Source organism: Temnothorax americanus, unplaced genomic scaffold, assembly GCF_048541705.1.
Source record: "Temnothorax americanus isolate GAGA-0224 unplaced genomic scaffold, ASM4854170v1 Scaffold70, whole genome shotgun sequence".
In the NCBI taxonomy this organism is placed as follows: Eukaryota; Metazoa; Arthropoda; class Insecta; order Hymenoptera; family Formicidae; genus Temnothorax; species Temnothorax americanus.
In genome coordinates, this window is record NW_027509793.1 from 397,273 (window position 1) to 417,644 (window position 20,372).

The 20,372-nt window shown below is 49.6% G+C and overlaps 1 protein-coding gene across 5 annotated transcripts in view; it reads left to right on the top strand.

Moving 5' to 3' along the window:
* Nucleotides 1–20,372, top strand: part of LOC143906421 (uncharacterized) — a 100,596-nt gene that overhangs the window by 49,732 nt on the left and 30,492 nt on the right. For 3 of the 5 annotated variants that reach the window (XM_077422511.1, XM_077422513.1, XM_077422512.1), the window contains one exon: nt 12,186–13,624. In XM_077422511.1, the coding sequence (XP_077278637.1) occupies nt 12,455–13,624 (1,170 nt within the window). In that variant the 5' untranslated portion in view covers nt 12,186–12,454. Of the gene's footprint in view, nt 1–2,582; nt 4,607–8,884; nt 8,906–12,185; nt 13,625–20,372 lie in introns of those variants that run through there. The other 2 variants (XM_077422510.1, XM_077422514.1) reach the window with 2 other exon arrangements.

Genomic DNA, 20,372 nt, shown 5'->3' on the forward strand with positions numbered 1-20,372 from the left:
GTACCTCGCGGCTTATTCCTCACGGGACGTTTTCGCTTGAGGAGTGCTTCAACGTTCATTTGAGAATGCCTCGGCTTTCAAGCTTGCTGATCAAGATAGATGATCCACTTTCGCGGTGCGTGCGATTCACATCGAGCGACGGCAAGTCGCCGATCGACGGTTCGATCGATCGCTCGTATCGATTCGCCATGAGGCGTTTCTCATTGAATTAATGCCGAATTTTTGGCCGCCGTCATCAAAGCGGTCCTGATTGCTGAACTCCGCGCGCGTATGGGCACCACAGTTGATTGGGATCATTGTAGGGGGCATTTTATGCACCGAGAGCATGCACCGCGGTTCCAACTTGAATACCGAATCAGGGAGGGCGAAGGAGAGGAACAGAGAAGGAGAGACAGGCGGAACGAGAGAATGAGAGGCGCGGGGTAGTGGGGCTTACCGGTTCCCGAGGCTGTGCACCGTAACAGTAGAAGGCTGCCCCCTTCCCTTCTCCTGTCTCTCTTCCTTGTTCCCCGTCCGTTTTAATAATCCTCGACCCCCTTAGAGCAACCCGAACAAGGATAGAACACAGCTGGTCCCCCTATTTGCCTCGTGCCCGGTGTTAAGGGGTACCGCCCCCTACCGCGCACTCGGTCTCGCTCGCTCCTGCTTGCCGCCGATAATCTCTCGCTCTTCCGCGCGCGCGCGCGCGCGTCCGACTTCTGCTTTCTCTGAATAATCGGAATTCTAAAGGAGCGTTCCGTGACGTCGCGCTTCGCATCGGTTTCGCGGCGATTCCTTTTCTCTTCTCCCTCGACGATACTTGAAACGAAACGCGCAATTTCCGTGATTTTCCTTCCCGGTTTTAACCGGCGAACGAAACGCCCACTGTTTCTAGGCGTTATATTTCGCGATTTCGCCGATTCCTTTGTGCGCTCGCGCTCACGCTCCGAGACCATTCTACGTCCCTTTTTCTCGTCTTTTGTTTCCTCCCTCCTACCAAACCACCACCGCTTGAGCGTGAAGTCACCCTGAAAGTCTGTCGTTTCCAGCAACGCGGGCCGGAGAAGAGGATAGAGATTAAGGCAACTTCGGGCGTGCATCGACTATTCTTTCGCAGTTTGTGTGCGGGATGTATACTTTCTCGGAATAGCTAAGTGGTGTTCCTTCCCAGGTCGGAAGCATTGCAATGAATTCTCAAAAGTGTCAAGACCCTCCGCGCGTACCGTATCTCAAAGTTTAGGCGGAAGACAAGGTTAGTCACGCAACAATGTCGAATTTCAATAGTCATCTCAAGCTTGTCCTTTTCATTGTTGTTATTGAAGTGGCACGCCGCAATGGTTACCTAGTAACTGCAAATCCTACCACGAATTAACAAATTATTTATCGTATAATGGGAATTTCTATCGCCTGGCAAGAATGCTACATAAAATTCTTCTCCATTTAAAACTGTCTTTATTCGATATAAAGTGCTAAGTCGGGAAAATTTAATATAATAGTAGAAAAGCGTGGCAAAGAGAGCACTAATCCTTCTGATCTTAAGCTAAATATTCTTTTAGAATTACTTTCTTCGATTCTCGTGGATTCCAAGAAATATTTCCATGTGAATCCGCGAGTGATGAGGAAAGTCTCGAGTTCAGTTACAAGCGTAATCGCGACGGTCCGTTTCTCCGGGTTCTCTCAAGGACCGAGGTTCTGCGCAGACTTACACGATGCGCGTTGAATAATTCAGCGCTAATACTCGCAAAACTAAAGAAAAAGCAGATAACGAACGACCACATCATGCCGAACCTTCAAACTCGGGACTCGAAATTAGTTACGGTGTAAGATTTGCGACGTTAAAGCAATCTTTGGAATGTCGCCAGAGGAATTTGGGGGTTTTAAAAAATTCACTTGTAAGACAGAAAAGAAGGTCACAGGGTTACAGTTTAGGTTGTCTTTTCATTTTGTCGAACATTGCTCTCTTTCTCTGCATCGTGTCCAATCTTAGAAAATTCCGGTAGGCGCATTATAGATACGTCAGGCCTACCGCATGCCACCGTTCCGGTGTGGGCGCGCCCGCGTGTAGAAAAGACCTTCATGGCTTCAAATTGGCACGGGGACATGTATGAAACGATGAAGGCTCGACGACGGCGAGCGCGATGACGATGAACGACGATTCTGACGGAGAAAACCAGACGTCCCGCGGAGAGGACCGAAAAGGCGGTAGCTAGAAAAAGTAACGGAGAAGGGAGAAAGAGAGGGAGTATATCGCGACATGGGGTCTGGGTAGAGGAAAGAGGCGGCGGATATAGCGTGGAAAAAAGGAGACAAGCGTGCGCGCTTACGGAAGAGAGCATCGGCCGAGCATCGGCTCGAACGGCGTGAGAGGTAGCGTGGCGTGGCGTGGCTCGGTTCGGCTCGGCATGGCGCGCCGCGGCTTGGCGCGGCGCAGCGTGGCGGTCGGAGTAGCGGGACGATGGAGTCAGACCAGAGGGACTGAACGAGAGGTGTCCGCGCCGAGAGACGAGTCACGCTGGAGCGACGAGGATGACGGAGAGGCATAGAGAGCCCGACCGACGAACGGAGAGACGGATAGCGGGGTAGAGTCGGGCTAGTGCGGTGCGGGCGCCCGAGCGAGACCGAGCCGTGCCGAGCCGAGGGCAGGCAGGCAGGCAGCAGGCAGAGCCGTTGGCGTAGTAACGCGCCGAGACTCGTATAGAGAGACGAGCCTGCTTGCTGCTTGCCTGCCTCTGCCTGCCTGCCTTGCTCTTGCTCATTGCCCTTCCTCCCCCGACATCCCGCACCCGACCGACCGACCGACCGTTCGTCCGACAGCCCGACTCCGACTCTATCCGTGTGAATGCGCGTCTGTGTTCGCCGCGCCTCTCCGTGCGGTGCCTCTGTCGGTGGCGAGTGGCGACTACACGCGAGCGCCCCGGCCTTAGGCGTGTGTGCGCCGCGCGCACGTCCGTGTGCGCGCGTGTGTTAGATGGGGGTCCCGGCCCGGCTCGGCGCTCTCGGCCCGTCCCGTACCGTTCCGTGGAGTATCGCGCCGCGCCGCGCCGCTCGCCACCCGCTATCCACAGCAGTTTCAGCCAGCCCGCCCGCCCGACTGACTGCCAGTGTCCCACCGCACGCCGAACCGTTTGCACTCAGAAGCGATCAGGGAGCCCTTCTCTGCCTCCCTACCCTCTGCCACCCCGCTCGTACGCTCTCTCGTCGGCTCTCCAACGGCACCCCACTTCGCCCTTCTTCGTCACCCACGGTCGCTCTCCCTCGTTTCCCTCGCTGCCGCTCCGATTCTGTCTCCCTTTTTCTCTAGCTTTACACACTCACGCACACACACACACACACACACACGCGCGCAAGTAGTCCTCTCTTTCCCTCTTGAAATTTTCTCCCTCTCCGTCCGTAGCGCGCGGCGTTTCTTCGCATCCCACTCTGTCCCGACGAAGCCTCTCCTCGCCCTCCTCTGCCAGTCGAGTTACACTCGGCGAACGCACGAGCACCGGCTATCGCTCTCTCTCCGTCTCCCAACTCCGTCGGCTCGTTCTCCATCTCGTTTTTCACCCTCTCGCGTCTCGTCCTATCTATCCCTCTCTCACCGACGTGAACCTCCCGCCTGGTCCCTCTTTCACGCCACTCTACGCTCCCTCCACGTTCCGCTCGCGACTCGCGACTCGACCGTCCTCGTCTCGCTACCACAACCAGCTGTCCTGCCTCTCCGTTTTCGACTCCTCTCTCGTCTGTCGGTCCCGCTTCTCCCTCTCGCTCTCGGGAGTAACGCCGGTGTATACTCCCGCTGTCACCTGATCGCGGGACGCTTTTCGCGGGTGAGATACCGCTCGGCCACCGAGTCAACCCAGTCTGCCGGCGCTCGCTCTTGCTCCGATTCTTCCTTTTCGCTGTCCTCTCTCTCTCTCTCTCTCTCTTTTTCTCTCTCTTTCCCCCTCTCTGTTTTTCTCACTTATTCTGTCCGTCTGTCCTCATTCTGTCTCTCTTTCTCTCGCTTGCTCTGTCTTTTACTCCTCCTCCCTCCCCACCCCCGCGTAGCCTTCCTCTACTCTTCCACCGCCGCTCTTCCTCCTGCTGGCCGCCGCCGTCGTGGTCTTCCTTTACTCGCCTCGTTGCCGCGCGTCGTCAACATCGTCAGGCTGGTGGTTACCCGGTGGAAGACGAGAGCCGAGAAAAAAAGGAAAGCGAAGCACAGAAGAAGTGGCCACCACCGAGCGTCCGACGGCGTTCGTCCACGCGAGACCGGGTTGCGAGAACGGTCTCGCGCCTTTTCTTCCTCCTTTCACGGATCTTCGCCGGCACATCGGAGTCGTCCGGGGAGCGAGAGACAGAGAGAGAGAGAGAGAAATAGAGAGGGAGGTGACACTTTCGGACAGACACGCGGCACGGATCTCGCACACTCGGTGGACGCGCGCGGTGGACACGAAAGAAGCCCCGCGTTACGTTGCGGATCGGTAACAGTGCTAAGAGAGAGATCTCGTTTTTTTCTCTCTCTTTTTCCGATCTCCATCCGGACTCTTTGTCCCGAAAGCGACTTCGTGAGCGGAGCGCGGATCTCACGTCGGTCGTTGCCAGTTCATGAGCGATCATGCGTGTGATCTCGATGTGACAGTGTGAAGACGACGTTTTTCAAGTGAGTTTCGATCATTACTTTATGATTGTCAAGTTGTTCGCGCGATTTTCTGCGTTTTTTCCGAAATATTTCAAATGTTGCTCTGTCATTTGCGCGCGACATTTCGTCCGTCGGAAATTATTGTTATTGGTGAACGAAACGTTGTCAACGAAAGAATTCTCGCGGAATTCGCTCGTGATATACAAACGTGATCAGTGGAAGATCTGTTGGAAAATATAAAACATGGTTTTTGCTCTTGTTGATCATCCGTCGAGCTGTCGCGATTGTCGGCGTTTAATCCCCTTCTTATAGTGAATGAGTGATACACGATTTTTTAGTTTATACATCAATCGGCATTTTCATTTATCTATCAAACGATCCACAGTGACAAACTCTAACAACAAAATTGTTCGAGAAACTATTCCAAAGTAGTACAGTTTTGCAATATATCGTATAGACAAGTGCTATAAAGTAATCGATTTCTCATGCATATTCCGCATTATCGTCGCATTCCGAAATAAAATTGATACCGAGAAAAATCCCGCGAACGCAGCAACTTCTTTGCCAATAAAGAAAACCGTCGATCATACGTTCTGTTTCTAATTTCCGCGCGTCATATTTTCTCTGGCTCGATCATATCGCGATTTATACATTAAGATTCGCGCGCTGAAAAATCTCTTTGTGACCGGAAAAGGTTGACGCTTCTCGACGACAATCGATCAATCGGCGCGAACGACGGTGGATCGAGAAGACCAAATTCGTATTTTTCGAGTGGACTACGTTTCGTTTGTTTTCTCTGTCCCTCCCTTTTCCTCTCGCGGAACAGAGAGGCAGCTCTCACGTCGAGGAGGGAACGACGAAGGAGAGACAGCGGCGTTCGTCCGCTCCGTTCCGGTGCCCGTTGCGGGCCGGTCGCCACACCCGCCCGTTTGGGAATTCAACTTACTGCCACTCCGGGACTCGAGCGAGGAGAGCGTTCGACGGTTTCTCCGACGGGATCTAACGGGCCGCCGCGCCGTTTCGCGAATGGCGCGCCAGTTTCGCGGTGAATGTGATCGGTCGATCCTTCAGGCGGGGTGGTTCTTCTGACAAAAGTTTAACTTTCCCAACCGGATGTGATTTGATTTGGCGGAGAGAATCGTCAGAGCGGTGAGAATATGTCGAGACGTTTGGCGGAGTGTTGTTTTGTCGCGTCTAAGCGCATTACCTCGTCGAGAAATGCCGAGAAAAGTCTCGTTATCGGTTTTCGAAGTGTTATGAGAATGCCGCCCTTTCGATCGCACGCGATTGTTGCGTTTAACGTGGTTCTTTTCACCGGCGGTTTAATTCGACGTAGGCGGACGATGTGGAAAACACGCACACGGGGGGTCGGATTAAAAATCCGAAGCGATCGTTTGCGGTGCCTCTGTAACGTGTCATTATCGGCGATAGTGCGTCCTGATCCCGCATACGCGGCTCTTTTCTAAAGAGTTTGTTAATGCGTGGTATTTCGCCGCATTATTTGACGCTTCTCTCTCTGTGCGTTAGATGAGAACGTCATTTCTTGCGATAAAACCGCTTTAGCGATAAACTCTCGTTAACGATCAATCCTGCACAGCACATTCGATGGACGCGGCAACATTTAAAGATCGAAACATTTAAGATTTTTGCAGGTTTGTTTTTAACTATTGTTTTTAACTGCGAAGCACGCGCTATTTATTAAAAAATGATTAGATTTGAAATCGCAAGGTCGGAGAAATTAAACATCAAAGAACGTACGCGCCGTACTTGTGCAATTAGTCGCGATGATACATTACCTCTTGTCTATAATCTTTCTTAGGCAGTGACCCGATTGGATGTAAAGCAACTAATCAAACTATCTCACGGTATAGTCTCGATAGTCTGATGGATGATCGATAAAAGTAGTTAAGGACGGATATAGCTTCTCACATAGCTCTTACGGCAAACGAGATTGCAACAAGACCAGGATACTTGCGCAGATTCGCTTGCATCTCGTGATCCCGTTACGTTGATTCTTCAACGCTTGAAAATAAAACTCGTCGCGTTTATACGAAAGGATTTTCGGCGAGTCCCGCGCGATTACATCTACAGGCGACATTTATTATACCGTGGGTCGCGCTGTTTTTGCGGGATTTTGTACTCTTCGCGCTAATTATGCGTCTGTTGTAATCTTGTCCCCGTGAACGTTTACCTGAAATTTTACGTAAACTGGCCGCGCGTCGAAAACACGTGTCTGAATATTGATCGTAAATTATTGCCTCGCCTAAGTATCATCGCTTCGACTCCTTCAGCTCTATCGACTTGCGCGAAATTGTCAGGATTAACGCACTTCCGATCGCAATTCGCAAAAGATTTTCGCTCGAAATTCGAAACCGCGTCGTGAATTCGGCAATTGGCGAATTCTCATTTATATACTCTCATTTTAATACTGCGGAGTAAACAACTCGTTTTACGACGGTAGAAAGTCTCAACTATAGTCGACTCGGTAAGCTAATAAACGCGAGTGTCGTTCCAACTAGCGAATATCTTCATCTTTTTTAGTTTCATCGTCTGAGAGATAAAAAATCTTTTTTAAGAGGCAATTGCGCGTGCTTTTAACTTGAGTCTCTTTTTTTAACGAAAAAAGAAATGACGTTTCTTCTTCGGTCAAGTGTCGCCGTTTGTCGTGAGTGACATTTGGCTCGAGGCTCAAACGTGTTTCTTGATATCGCTTTACTACTTCGAATAAATTAAGTAGAATAACATGTTTTCTCTTTCTCAAAATGCATATGACATTCGTAATATAGATCGCCAAATTGCGGGAATATACTGCACACTTTGAGAGACGAAACGAAGATCATATGATTATAGATTGGCTTCTTTCCGAGTTATAAACGTCTTTCATCTACGTCAGAGTTTTGTAAGAATATCTGACAAACTTAGATATGTGAATACTATTTTTTCGTATTATAGACAATATCCGACGTGATATGATGAATTAATTTTATATTACAACACGTTACAGAGAAAATTCGTACGTCGAAGCAAGTTTATAAACTCATAAATCTATATTTGAGTTATGAAACGCGTATCTCGATGAAAGAAATCATTTCTAACACTTCCTTAAAAAAAAAAAAAATAAATAAAAAAAAGGAAAAAAATATTTAATTTAAATGAAACTTAATTCTTTGAAATTTTAGACATATTTTTCTGCGGCGGACAAAGGATGTTTCGTTAGATTTATGATTGTCCGATTTTTTCTCATTCAAAGTTTAGCGATCTTATTCAGAAATACTCCGTGTATCGTGTGTGCGTACTTTTACTCGCGATAACAAAAAAAAAAGAACATATGGTTCTCTCCGGTTGAAATAACAGCCGCGAATTTGCCGATCAGTAGCCGCCGTTACGAAACCGATCGGCGGGTGGGACAAGGACGAAGGGGTGGAGAAGGGGGTAGAGCGGGAGGGCGGTGGTGTCCTGCGCGGGAAACGGATAACCGAAACTGTCGCGTATGCACGCATACAACGGGTGGGCGTACGTGGTAATACAGTGGCCATGCGAGCTTGATTACACATTGCGATCACGAGTGTCCCACGAGCGGGCGGACATAAGGCCTTTTGTCGCACTATAGCCTACGGGCAGGAAGCACGTAGCGTGACACCCGGCCGCTCGGTGTGCGAGTGGCACCCACATTATACGCCGAGTAATATGTACACGAATGGGGAGAGAGAGAGAGAGAGAGAGAGAGAGAGAGAGAGAGAGAGAGAGAGAGAGAGAGAGAGAGAGAGAGAGAGAGAGAGAAGGAAAGAGACACAGAAAGCGAGCGAGAGAGAAAGAGAGGACGATATGTACAGAGAGAAGAAGAGAGATGGAGTGACGCGGTAAAGGGGGTCGAAGGGAGAGAATCGGCGGGGACGGCAGGGGACGTGCTATAATACTCGGTGGTGGTCCCATGTCACTACGTGACTTGTGTGCGGCTCTAAGCCGAGACATATCGCCGTCCCGGGGCCCCGTTTCTGCCACCTAAAGGAGCGCGCGGATATATCGCGCACCGAGGCCATTATACCGGCTACCGTGCCGGACGGGGACGGTTCGATCGGTCTTATTGAATTTGCTCTCCTTCTCCGCCCCCCCCCCCCCGACACTCGCTCGGGACTTTGTCGGGGTTTGTCTCCCGATTGTTCGCCGCGAGTTATCTAAGCGTAGTCCGCCGCTAACCTAATCGGGTCACCCACTCACGAATGCAGGCTCTCGCAGCTTTTTTCACCTCGTCGGGCTTCAGAAGCGTCCGAAGCGAGCGTTTGCGCGCTACTGCGTTCAACAAAATCGGAATGCGACGAGGTAACTTAATTTTCGACTTCGTGCTTTAGACGCTTATTAAGTTTCCCTCGACACGTTAAAATTTTGTGTTCCGAGGGAAGGCCGGCCGTTCAAGATCCTAGAGTCGCTCTCACGAAGACTTAATCTCAAATTCCAAGACTTACTCCCAAACAAGCTTGCATGTAATACAGCTTGATGAGACTTCGATAATTGCTGAATGAATATTTCTGCCAATTATCGATTTCATTAAAAATCGAGTTGCCATCCGATTATCGTTTTTTCAGATTGTTGACATCTATTGTTATTTACAGATCATGCACGCACGTAGATATTTAACACTATTTTTTTCGACTCCATTTACTCGGGAATGGTCACCTGGGGTGATTTTTATACCCGTGTAAAAAAAAATGCTTGGAAGCTCACATCCAGTTTTAATGTGCTTCTCTCATTTTTTAAACATTTTTTGGTTTCTCTTTATTTTTTCAAAAAATTTTGAGTAAATCCACGTACATACTGTTTTTAAATACTAATAAATTATAGAACAATGAAATATATGCAATATATAATTAATAACAATTATTTTAATTGAGGTATAAAAATCACCCCAGATGACTGTTCCCACGTTAAATATGATATTTTTCATTACATGTCACATCATAATTGAAGAAATCATTTTCATATCTTAAAATACCTACCTTCTAAAAATATATATAACCTGCACAAATAATCCGCCATACTATTTTATCTTTGGTCTCTCTCCATTGATTCTATTTACGAGCTCGCGGTCCGGCGCGGTGGCGTGGATTAAATGCGACTGTGGTAGTTAATAACTGCTTAATCGAGCCGTTAATTAAGGCGTTCCGGGATCACGGCTCTCGAAATAAACCTTTTCGCACGTTCGCGCGATCGTATCTCCGCGACAGGACAATGCCGGTTATCTGGCGATGATATCACCGTGACTTTTCGACCGTATCCAGCCTTCCATTTCGCCTCTCTCCCTCTTTGGCTCACTGTCAATTGAAGGAAATCGCGTACATCGCGACCCGGCCATTATGCCAGCCACCGCGCTAGACGCTTCGATCGGCCTCATTGAATTAGTTTCCGCCAGCGGGCTTGTTTCTCGATTGTCTGGCGTAAACCGCAGAGGTTTGCCATTTTACTCGAGAACCCAGTCGCTCGGTCGGGTCGACCAGTCGGCTCGCTGATTGACATTCCCGAGGGCGATAATCGCGAAAATAAGAAATCCGTCCCAATGCCAGTTCATCGCGTGACTCTCTTGCCGGGGCATATCGAACGATCCAAGCTGGAGTATTTATTAGGGATATATCTCGGTCTGCATCACTGACATTAGAATAACCATGCAGTCTTTATTATGGACATCTCTTTGTGTCTTATCAGTTTTATGTTGACTTTCAGCGATATTCAGCGATTTTCTTTGTAATAAAAAAAATTTCGATGATATTTAATAATTATATAAATCTATTTAAACAATTATTGCGCATGTAAAAGATAAATTAATCGTTCTTTTTTAATACATTTTATTTGTTATGTAGTCTCTGATTACAAATCACAGTCGATTTTATTGATTAGTCAAAAAATAACACTGATCGTCGATTATTTTATAAGCTGTTTTTACATAGACAAGGTATGAAATAGGATTCGCTATCTTATTTCTCCTGCTATCTTTAAGAGTTTTAGTGAAGCAGCTATCCCACGTCTATCCCGGCTCAAGTCGTTCTCATTGAATGTCTCCCGCTCCCGATTTTCAACAATTTGCGCATTAGCATAGCCCAAAGTTGCATCGATGGAATAGGCTGTCTCCGAGAGATTTCATTTTGATATCTTTTCGCCACGGTGCGGGACGACTCGCCGACCGGTATTTCGAGGATTATCCTGATATTCTGTGACCCAAGAGAGCTTTAAGTGTCGCCCTCGGGCCGTTAGCGAACTACCCAAGGTGGACAGACAGTCCGATCGAGCTTATTGAATTAGCTCCCGCTCTTAGGTACGCGCCGCGATTGCGGATTGTACCGCTCGACCGCGTTTATCCGGACTGTGTACGTGATCCTCGATACACTTGCGGTGATTCCGAACACACATCCCACCTCGCTACACAAATTTACATTCGGCATATGAATATAGACGAATCGTCACAGTTTTATTTCGGGGTTTCGATTCTAGATAGAACCAGCGAGAGATAAAACGTTTGCCGGAGGGCGTGACATCGAGGGTGCCCGATGCGTAATCTAGGGGTGAGAACCGTGCGAAGGGGTGGCTTCATTTTTAGGTCGTTATATCTCATTATTTTCCGGCCCCACCGCCACCGGTTTTTGCTGCTCGAGGTTGAGAGCAATAGCCGTTCGGTCCTGCATCGGGATATTTTTTTTCTTTTCGAACGACACACGGTGGTGGTACACAATATTTTAGCCCGATATTGGTCATGCAGATACGCGCGACGCAAAAATGGCCCACGCGCGAAAGGAAGGTCGTGGCGGCTAACCGGTTTCCCCATGTTTAGTAAGTACATCGTGTAAGCTGCTGGCTAATTGTGCTAGCGTCGTTGCCTATCCTTAATGCCGCTCTTGCGAAAAGTCCCTATTTCTTCATATGCAGTTAGAGTTGAAACGTGATATCCGCGAAGATGCGCGAGGCTTCTATCTCAGGCGCGAATGATGTACACAAGCGAGAGTAATTGATCCTTCCCTTCCGGAGAAAGGTTCTCTTCGCATCGTTTATAACTTTGTAATAACAACGTCTCAGTTGTGCTCTTGAAAATTAAAAAAAAGTACGTATGAGAACCGTTTATCTTAAAAGAGAGCGGCAGGTTTGCAAACGAAATGGATCTAAGCGAGCTAAAAATGCAAAACGACCCTACTCATTCCAGCGAGATTTCTTGCTTGCGTAGCTTTTGAAATAAACGACCGCGCTCGCTGGGTGTTAACGGGTCTACGATCCTCCGATGTACAAGCTCGGAAGGAGGCGAGAGCGATCGAATCGCTTAAAACGGAGAGTTTTATTGAGAGTGAGAGTTTCACGCGTGCGAGCGAGACGCCACGCCGCGCGTCTATTATCGGACAGAAGGTGGAACTGGTGGAAGGCGACGGCAGTCAATTTCCCGAGTGAATTTCTGCCGCGTATTATATCCCCGAGCAGCTATAATCTACCTCTCCCACTGGCGATAGTCTCCAGCTACTCCAGCTAGTAGTCCATTAGCGGCGCCCTTCGCGCTTTAAACGTTTCCGCCGCTTAATTGCGCATAGCTAATTTTCCTCGTCACATTTCGTCCCTCTTTTGTTTTCAGGGGCGCAGCATCACCTTGCCCGTCGTTATCGCCGTTTCTGAAGGAGAGAAACGCCGAGAGGGGTTTCTTGGACGATACTCGCGCGGACCATCGCTGGCCGCGAGTGACTTATTCAATCTCGTACGAACATCTCGCGGTGTTACGAGTGATCGTGAATGATCTCTGTGGTGTGATCTTGGTGGTGTGCCCCGAAGTGTGCTGGTCCAGTGTCGATGTGCCGGTCGCAGGATAACGGTGAGCAGAACCCCGACACCTAAAACACGCACAACATGGCTAGCGCGACGACGATGGGCCTGCGTCGCAGAGCGCCGGTGAACAACTCGCCAACTCCTTCAAGCCAATCACTGTCCACGAGCGCGTCGTCGTCGAGCAAGCGTTCGAGAAGCGAGAACAACAACAGCCCGTCCCACGGCAATCTGAACTCGATGAACGGCGGCACTCGTGACGAGCCACCGACGAAGAAGTCCCGCGGGACTTCGACGAGCGGAGGGAAAGGCGGTAGCGCCTCCTGCCCCGCCTCCTCAGCATCGTCCTCCGTCTCGACGAACACGAGTATCTCAACCGACAGCCAGATCTCGAAGAGTCGCGGCACTTCCGTCTCGAGATCGGCTACTCAGACCAAATCGTCGTCCACTTCGACGGCTACCAGCACGGCCGCCTCCTCGTCGACGAGCAATATATCGAACAGCTCCGTGCTCTCGACCAGCTGGCCGACCACGTCGAACATGTCGGACGTGCCGTCGTACGCTTCCGTGACCGGGCTGGGCTTGACGGGCGGACAAACGGCCAGCCTGTGCGCCGGAAGCCTCGGCATGCCACCTACGCCGATTCCACCCTACATGTCGACCTCCATGGCGACCTTCGTCGGCAACGCCACGAACCTCAGCAAGAGCTCGTCCGTTTCGTACCTCGACATCTCCAACATGACCGGTGGTTCGTTGACCGCTTCCGGCGCCGCAAGCTCGTTAAACGGCGGATACACGGCGAGCGGTAGCGCCACGGTGGACGCGAAGGGCGGAATGGCAATGTCGTATTCGGGAATGTCATCACCGAATGTGAACGGCGGCCCGTACGGCGGGCAAAAGGCACAAGGCCCGAAAGGGGTTGACGGGACCGCCGCGTCGCCGAGGAAATTTCAAAACGACGCCATGTTCAACGCTTATCAGCCGTGGGTAATCAAGACGTACGGCGATCTCGCCAAGACCAAGACGATCACCATCAAGAAGTACGCCCGTATCTTGAGGACTTTACGGGGCGAGGAAGTGAACAGCGCCGAGAACAGCAAGTTCCGCTTCTGGGTCAAGAGCAAAGGTTTTCACATTGGCCAGCCGGAAGGCTACGACGCGAAAGCGGCCGACAGGATTATCGGGCGTCACGCTGTCACGAGTCCGGGTCTGGATCCACCGCTCTACGTGCCCACGCAGCTGCCGCACAACAAGGTGAGTACGTCCAAGCGGATTAGCCTGGCCTTCTGTAAGCGCGAGAGACGCGTCCCTCAGGTAAAACCCACGAGGGACCGAAAGGATTAAGTTAGCGGGCGTTTGCGGGAGGCATCGAGATATAACCTCTCATCTCGATCGAGTCGGCGCGATTTAACCGATAAACGAAGCGCGATCAATAAGCTCCACGTCGGAATGCGTCGCGATGGCTTTCGCGCATTTCTCGCTTTTGTCGAGCTTATTTAGCTTGAAATATAGGGACGCGGATGAAATTAAACAGATTTTTCACGCCTCTCAGGTTTTTACTTTTACCGTAGCGTCTGTACCGGAGGCCAAGATTGACGCGTTAATGCGTCAAACGTTCTTCCGGTATTTCTTATACTTTCCAAGCGATATTCTCAAAGAAGACGATCAGAAAAGGTACGGTTATAACAATTTTACTGTACCACGCGCTAACCGTACGCGGAGAACGGTAATAACGTCGCGACGCGAAACTGTCCTATATACAGCCCGTAAATTCTACTTTCTTATCCTTATTCCTGGAAAATTGACTTTCGAGCTTCTACTTATATCCACGCAGATTGGTCGTTTTGCACGCGGCGACCCACTGTGCAGAGGAGAACTTACCGCGGCGGCCCACTGAAACGCGGGGTTTATTGGTCGGTGGGATTTATCTCCATGGCGAGTGGAAAAACCACGAGAGATCTCGGGCGCGGCACGCTTGAGGAGTAACAGAGAAAAAGGGAGGAAAAAAGTGAGAAAGAGAGGGAAAGAGATCTCGTCGTGTGCAGATAAGGCGGTCACTTAATTGCGTCTAATTATGTATATACGCGCGTGCAGCGGTGCGGCCAGTGGCCGACGCCGCCGCCGCCGCCTCCTCATCCGTCGACGCTCTCCGTCGGTGCAACGGCGCTTCGATCCAGTTTCCGGAGCTTTGCCAAGCCCGGAGTGAGAGAGATTGAAAGGGAGAGAACGAGGGAGATATAGAGAGGGACCGTTTGCACGGCGTCGTTCGCCTCTTCGGTCGGTAACACTTCCGCGATTTTCTATCCGCGTCTTCTCGCCACGGAATTCGACAAAACGAAACCCACGAGAGTCTTTTTTTCTCTCTCTCTCTCCCTCTCTCTCTCTCTCTCTCGCTTTCGTTTCGTTCTCAGGCTTCCTCGTATACGTCTGATACGCTACTTTAAGGCCGTCCAATAACGTGCTAAATTACTCACGGCGAGTTCGATTGGATGCACTAGGCGCGCTCCGCAGCAGATTAAAGCCTGTCGTACGCTATAATATATCTGGGTTCGAAAGCGCGATGGCAAACACCTGGATTAACGAAACGCCAAACGTGTATTCTCTCAAACAATGCGACAGATTGCACTCTCGTGGTCCGACTCGCTTATGTACCGTGCCTTTACGTCGATTTGTGTACGACAGCCTTTAACGTGCGCCAGTGCGCACTACCGCGTCCAACCGAATTCGCTATTACACAGCACCACGTCATCGTGCACACCCTATCGAGCCTGCGCTGGATATATTCCGGAGAATATCCTGCGATTTACTCGCGCCAGAATGTCTTGATTAAACTGGTCATGAGGTTACAGATAACCTCGGTAAACGGGAGCGATAATCTAATCTGCAAAATTGATTTATATTTTTGGTGGATGAAATTGACTGATTTGAATACGGCCGACGTTTTCAAAATGCTCGCTGAACGAAAACTTATATCGCTATAATTTTATCCCTATATATCCTTATATTGTTGAGAAATGCTCGTGTCGCGAGCGCTCGCTCTCCCGTCACTATCGTTTCTTCTATCAGAGCTACACGATGCCGTTATCATTATATCTGTGAGAGGTGATAGAACAGTGAGACGCTCTCTCGCAGCGTATACTTTTTCCCCGTTGCTCAATTACATTTCACTTTATCGCGAGAGAGGCGGACGCTTTCTACACAGTACTATCTAACGTAGCATACGCGTCACGTAACTCGACCACCAATCTCACAAAAATCAGATATCGCGCCTCAAGTTCCTTCAATTCACTAGCCAGAGCACAGCCTTATTTTACTCGGTGTTTCCACATCGATAAATCGCCGAATCGGCGAATTTCATTCGTCGAAACGCAAAGTCAAAGTTCGCTCGACTGTTCGCCGAGCATTTTCTCGTTATAGTTATCGTAGAGTTTGAGGAACCGCGATACGATCATTATTTAACTCAGAGATGTCGTCTACATTTTTAAAATCCCTGCGTAACGATAGATACAGCAAATTTCTTTTTGCGAGCAATCCGCAAGTACGCATTAAACGGAAAAGGGAAGGAACTATGCTAGATATCTTTTTCTACGTCCCTTCTAAAATCGCAATTCTATTAGTTACACCTTACGGTTGCCATTCGCGAGGTTTTGACGCGCGCATCGCGATGCCGTGGGATTCCGGGCGCCGAAGCGGCACTCTTTCTCACGGAAAAGGAAGAGCGCGGCGGGCGCGCTTAGAATTCCGCCGTTCCGCTCGCTCTCCCGCCCTCGGTTCGCCATCGATCGGGATTCACTGTCCCGGGTGGTCGGAGCGGAGAGGATAGAGGATCCATCCTCCCCCGTTCATCCCGCCTAGCGGCGGCGGCAGCTTCCACGGAATTTTGCGTGCCTCCGAGATTTCCCATTCTCCTTTCTTCTCTCTCTCTCTCTCTCTCTCTCTTTTTCTCTCCCGCTCCATTTCCGTCCTTCGCCACGGCGTCCCGCAAAATATCACCCGCTCGCGACACTCATTTTTCACGGTTGACCGTCGTCGAGGGCCACGAGATAACAACGGCGAAGAGGAAAGGTTCGCCACCGCGATAACTCTCACGGGAGAGAGAGGAGCCCTTCCTTCTTTTCTGCTCCCTCTCTTGCTCGCTCGCTCGCTCGCCTCGAGGGTGGCAGGAGAGTAGGTCTGGCCGGCTAGTCATTAGTCACTTTCCGAAGCAGAGGCACAGACAGGCCGCGGCTCTTCCTCCCGTCCGTCCTGCCTCGCTTCCTCCTGTTCTTCGTTCGTCTCCCCCTCTCTCTCTCTCTCTTTCTCACTCTGCATCCTTTCTCGTTGTTTCGTCCCGCTCCGTGTACCGTCTACCGCGCTCGCTCGCGCTCTTCTCTCTTCTCCGTCTCGCTACGTGGTTCCGTGCTTTCCTCGTATTTCTCTCGCACCACAGTCTCTACACCGGCCACCCTTCCTTCCTTCCCTCACCCCGCCCCCGCTCGCCAACTACGAGACTCCGACTCCGAGACCCGAAGCGGTATAAGTCTCCCCTCTCGTCGGGCTCCGTCGGCTGTGGCTCTCTTCGAGACGTTCTCGCTTGCTCCCCTCATGGAGAGAAACGCCGTCGCCGCCGCCACCACCGCCACCGCGCTCGTGTTCGCCTCCTCTCCCGGTGCTAAGCCTCTCGCGCGTCTATCTTGATTGAGAGGGAGCGCTCCTCTCTCTTTTCATCTCGCTACGTCGTTTTCCATCTCTCTCTCTCTCTCTCTCTCTCTCTCTCTCTCTCGCGGTTACGAAGCCTAGACAGAGGAAGAGTGGAGAGACAGAGATAGAAAGCGGACTAACCATGCCTACGGTGAACCTGACGAGGACGCAGCGCGCGTGCGAGAGAGAGAGAGAGAGAGAGAGAGAGAGAGAGAGAGAGAGAGAGGGGGGTTGTCATTGATCGTCCCGACTGCGGCTTGCGAGCCGCTAAAGGTCCCGTACAAGCACGGGCCTGTCGGCGTGTAGCCGGAGCCGTGTGTACCCGCCTATGTGTGTGCGTATGTTTCGGTGAGCACACGTGCGTAAGCGCTCCGTCCATTCGTCCGTTCTCGTGCGTGCGGCGGCGGAAACCTTTTTCTTCTTGCGCTACTCGAATTGCAGTGTTATTAGGTTGGCTTGTAGCGATCAGACACGTAATGTGCGTACGGCGAGTTGATATTTTATAAGAATGTGAAAAATGCGACAATCATACGTCTACGTGCATCCTTCATAGATACCGCAATGCAGGCTACGTGAAAATATCCGTAGATATACACCGTCGTTGATGCCGAAAAGAGATTTTATTTAATTTAGAAGGAAACGGACTAAAAAATCTCGATATATTATAAATTTATTGATATATAAGTTGTACGTTTTTATTCAATGTATAGAGGAGGAGGAGAGGGATATAAGACTGCCCTCTCGTGACATATTATTGAATCCGATTCATTTTTTTTTCTCTTTCTTTATGTCTTCTCTGATACAAAGATAGCATTCTTTGCCTGAACACAATAATCAAACAGCTACGTTTAATACTAAACGCCAAACGTATGATACTGCTGACAACGACATTTCTCGAGAAAATTGCGAGCGCTCGGGCGAGCAATTTTTAATCAACGGGGCAAGGGAACTGGGACATCCGGCGCGATAGGTGGCGACGACGGATAAAGGAAAAAGACGGTCTGCGCGCGCGGAGGTTCACCAAGGCGATAATTCGTCGCTCCGATTTCGGGGGTTTGGCTCGGTTAACCGAAACCGTGGCTCCGAGGGCGTGCGCCGCGACCCTTAGCCAATAAAACAGTTGACCTCCTCGACCGGGAGGAGAGTAGCAAGGCGGAACGAGTAAAACGACTGGATCCGACGAGGCCCTCTGCATTTTTGGCGAACGCTGCGAATTCTTCGCTAATGGTTCCCTCTCCTCTCCTCCGTTTTTCGTTCCGTCTCTTTTTCTCCGCTCGCGACGATTTTCGTTCGCGAATAGATCACCATTAATGAGGTAAATAAATCGTCGTGTAAATAAATTGCGATCGATCGCCAATTTCGAGATCACATGATGTTTTATAGAGGAAGAATCGTCATCGGAAAATTTGCGGGGATGGAAGATTACTTGATATCTACAATAATATTCAATTTACCGCATTATCAGATTTAGTTTCGTTACTTCTCGCCGATCTTAATCGGCGTGTATATTTCCTGTAAGATAGAGTTGACTAAAAGCTTCTATCTCTAAAAAAATTATTATGATCTATAAATTCTGACTTTTGAATGCAGATTTCTGACAATACTAATGTTACATAAACCGTACTGCTTGATTATCGCTGAAACGAAGAAAAAAATAAGAACGTCCACTAGTCGCTTTTCGTAATGATACTCGATGCTGATATATTCGCCACATGAGATCCTAACGCCCTTCGACAGCCCTTAGGCGCTTCGGCGGCCCAGCGGCGCTTGATTATTATCACCGCCCCTGCCTCGATAATGAAAGTACATGCGCGCGCGCACGCGTATGTGCGCGCGTGTGCGCGTATTGTGTTGGTGTCGAGAGCGCCAGGGTTCGCCGCCTGGTTGCATTCGGGCACCGGCGCGGCGGACGGGATCCGATGAGAAGAACGAGCGGCGGCGCGAAGAGAGAAACGGAGGGGGCTACAACGAGGGTGGCTTCGAGGCGTATATACGCCGTGTCTCGGCCCCGCTGAGTCACGCACCAAAGAGAAACGCGTGAGGTCTCTCTGAGGGACGAACACGGAGGGTTCCGGACGACCACGGGAGCTTCGTGCGGGAATCTTTATTTTTAGCGTTCCCGCCCGGTCCGGGCGGTACTCGTGCTCGATTCCCGAAAGACAGAACTTTTTAAAATTAAGCTTTACACACACGCACGCGTACGCTCAAAGAGAAGTGGAAGGAAAGCTAATTCTTCATTACTAAATAATTGCAGCAATTTTTCTAAAAAATAAGTCTTTGCAATACGTCGTAAATAACGTTCAAATACTGTTTTTGACAAGATGAGATAGACTGCATCGTGTTACAAAAATTAAGTAAATTGGAGAGATACTTTTCGTGCGGTTACTGAAATTAAGATAACTATAGTTTTCGACGCGCTTTTTATTATTAAAACGAGATATCCTAATTCTCGGTATAAGTTTTCTCCCTAAAGCCCGGAGATGCAAATGAAGTTAGATTATGCCATTGCACCGTATCTCTTACATACACACGCGCACGCGCGCAATGTTCTTCTTTACGACACGACGGAATTCGAGCCATTGCGCAAGCAGAATTTTATTTATAAAATCCGCGAGAAAAAGAGAGAGAAAGAGAGTGCGCGCGATTTATGGCGAAGCTAGGCCATGTCTACAGCGAGGTCTACAGCTTTATCTCGACGGTAATGTTGGGTAAAGATTGTTATCGCCGTTATCTCCGTATCGATAACCAAAGTGTACGTTCTTCGTTCGTGTGCTCGAGTTAATGCCACGAGATTAACCCCTTCGTTACTCCGAGCGCGCCGCGTATTTGGCCAACTAGAATTGAGTGCCGCCGATTTGCCACATTGTTATGCGTATACGTTTGTCTCTCGATTTATTTGAAGCACCCTTTCGATCGCATCGAATTCTGCGGTGTAAATTCCACAAAGCCAAGTTCCAAATAAATCTAGAAAGTGTATTTCGGGTATTTGTCCGAGAAATTTTTAATCACGTTAAAATGTAATCTTGATTTTTCTTCAAGAATAAGTATTTAATTAGTAAATAAAGAAACGTTTTGATTGTTTTATCAAATATAGAGATCCAGATTTAGCATAAAGTATCAAGAAAATGGTGTGTATGCTTCATTTTTTTCAAGAGATTAAAATGTAGGGTTAACGTCGTCGTATTTCGAAGGGGATCGAAAGGAGTGCAAGTCCGGGGGATGGATTGTTTCGTCGCGGAATAATCCGCGAAGAAAGCGGAACGACGCGAAATTCGCCGGGTATTGAAACAAACTCGTTGTGCCGGGTACACGGATAGGACGA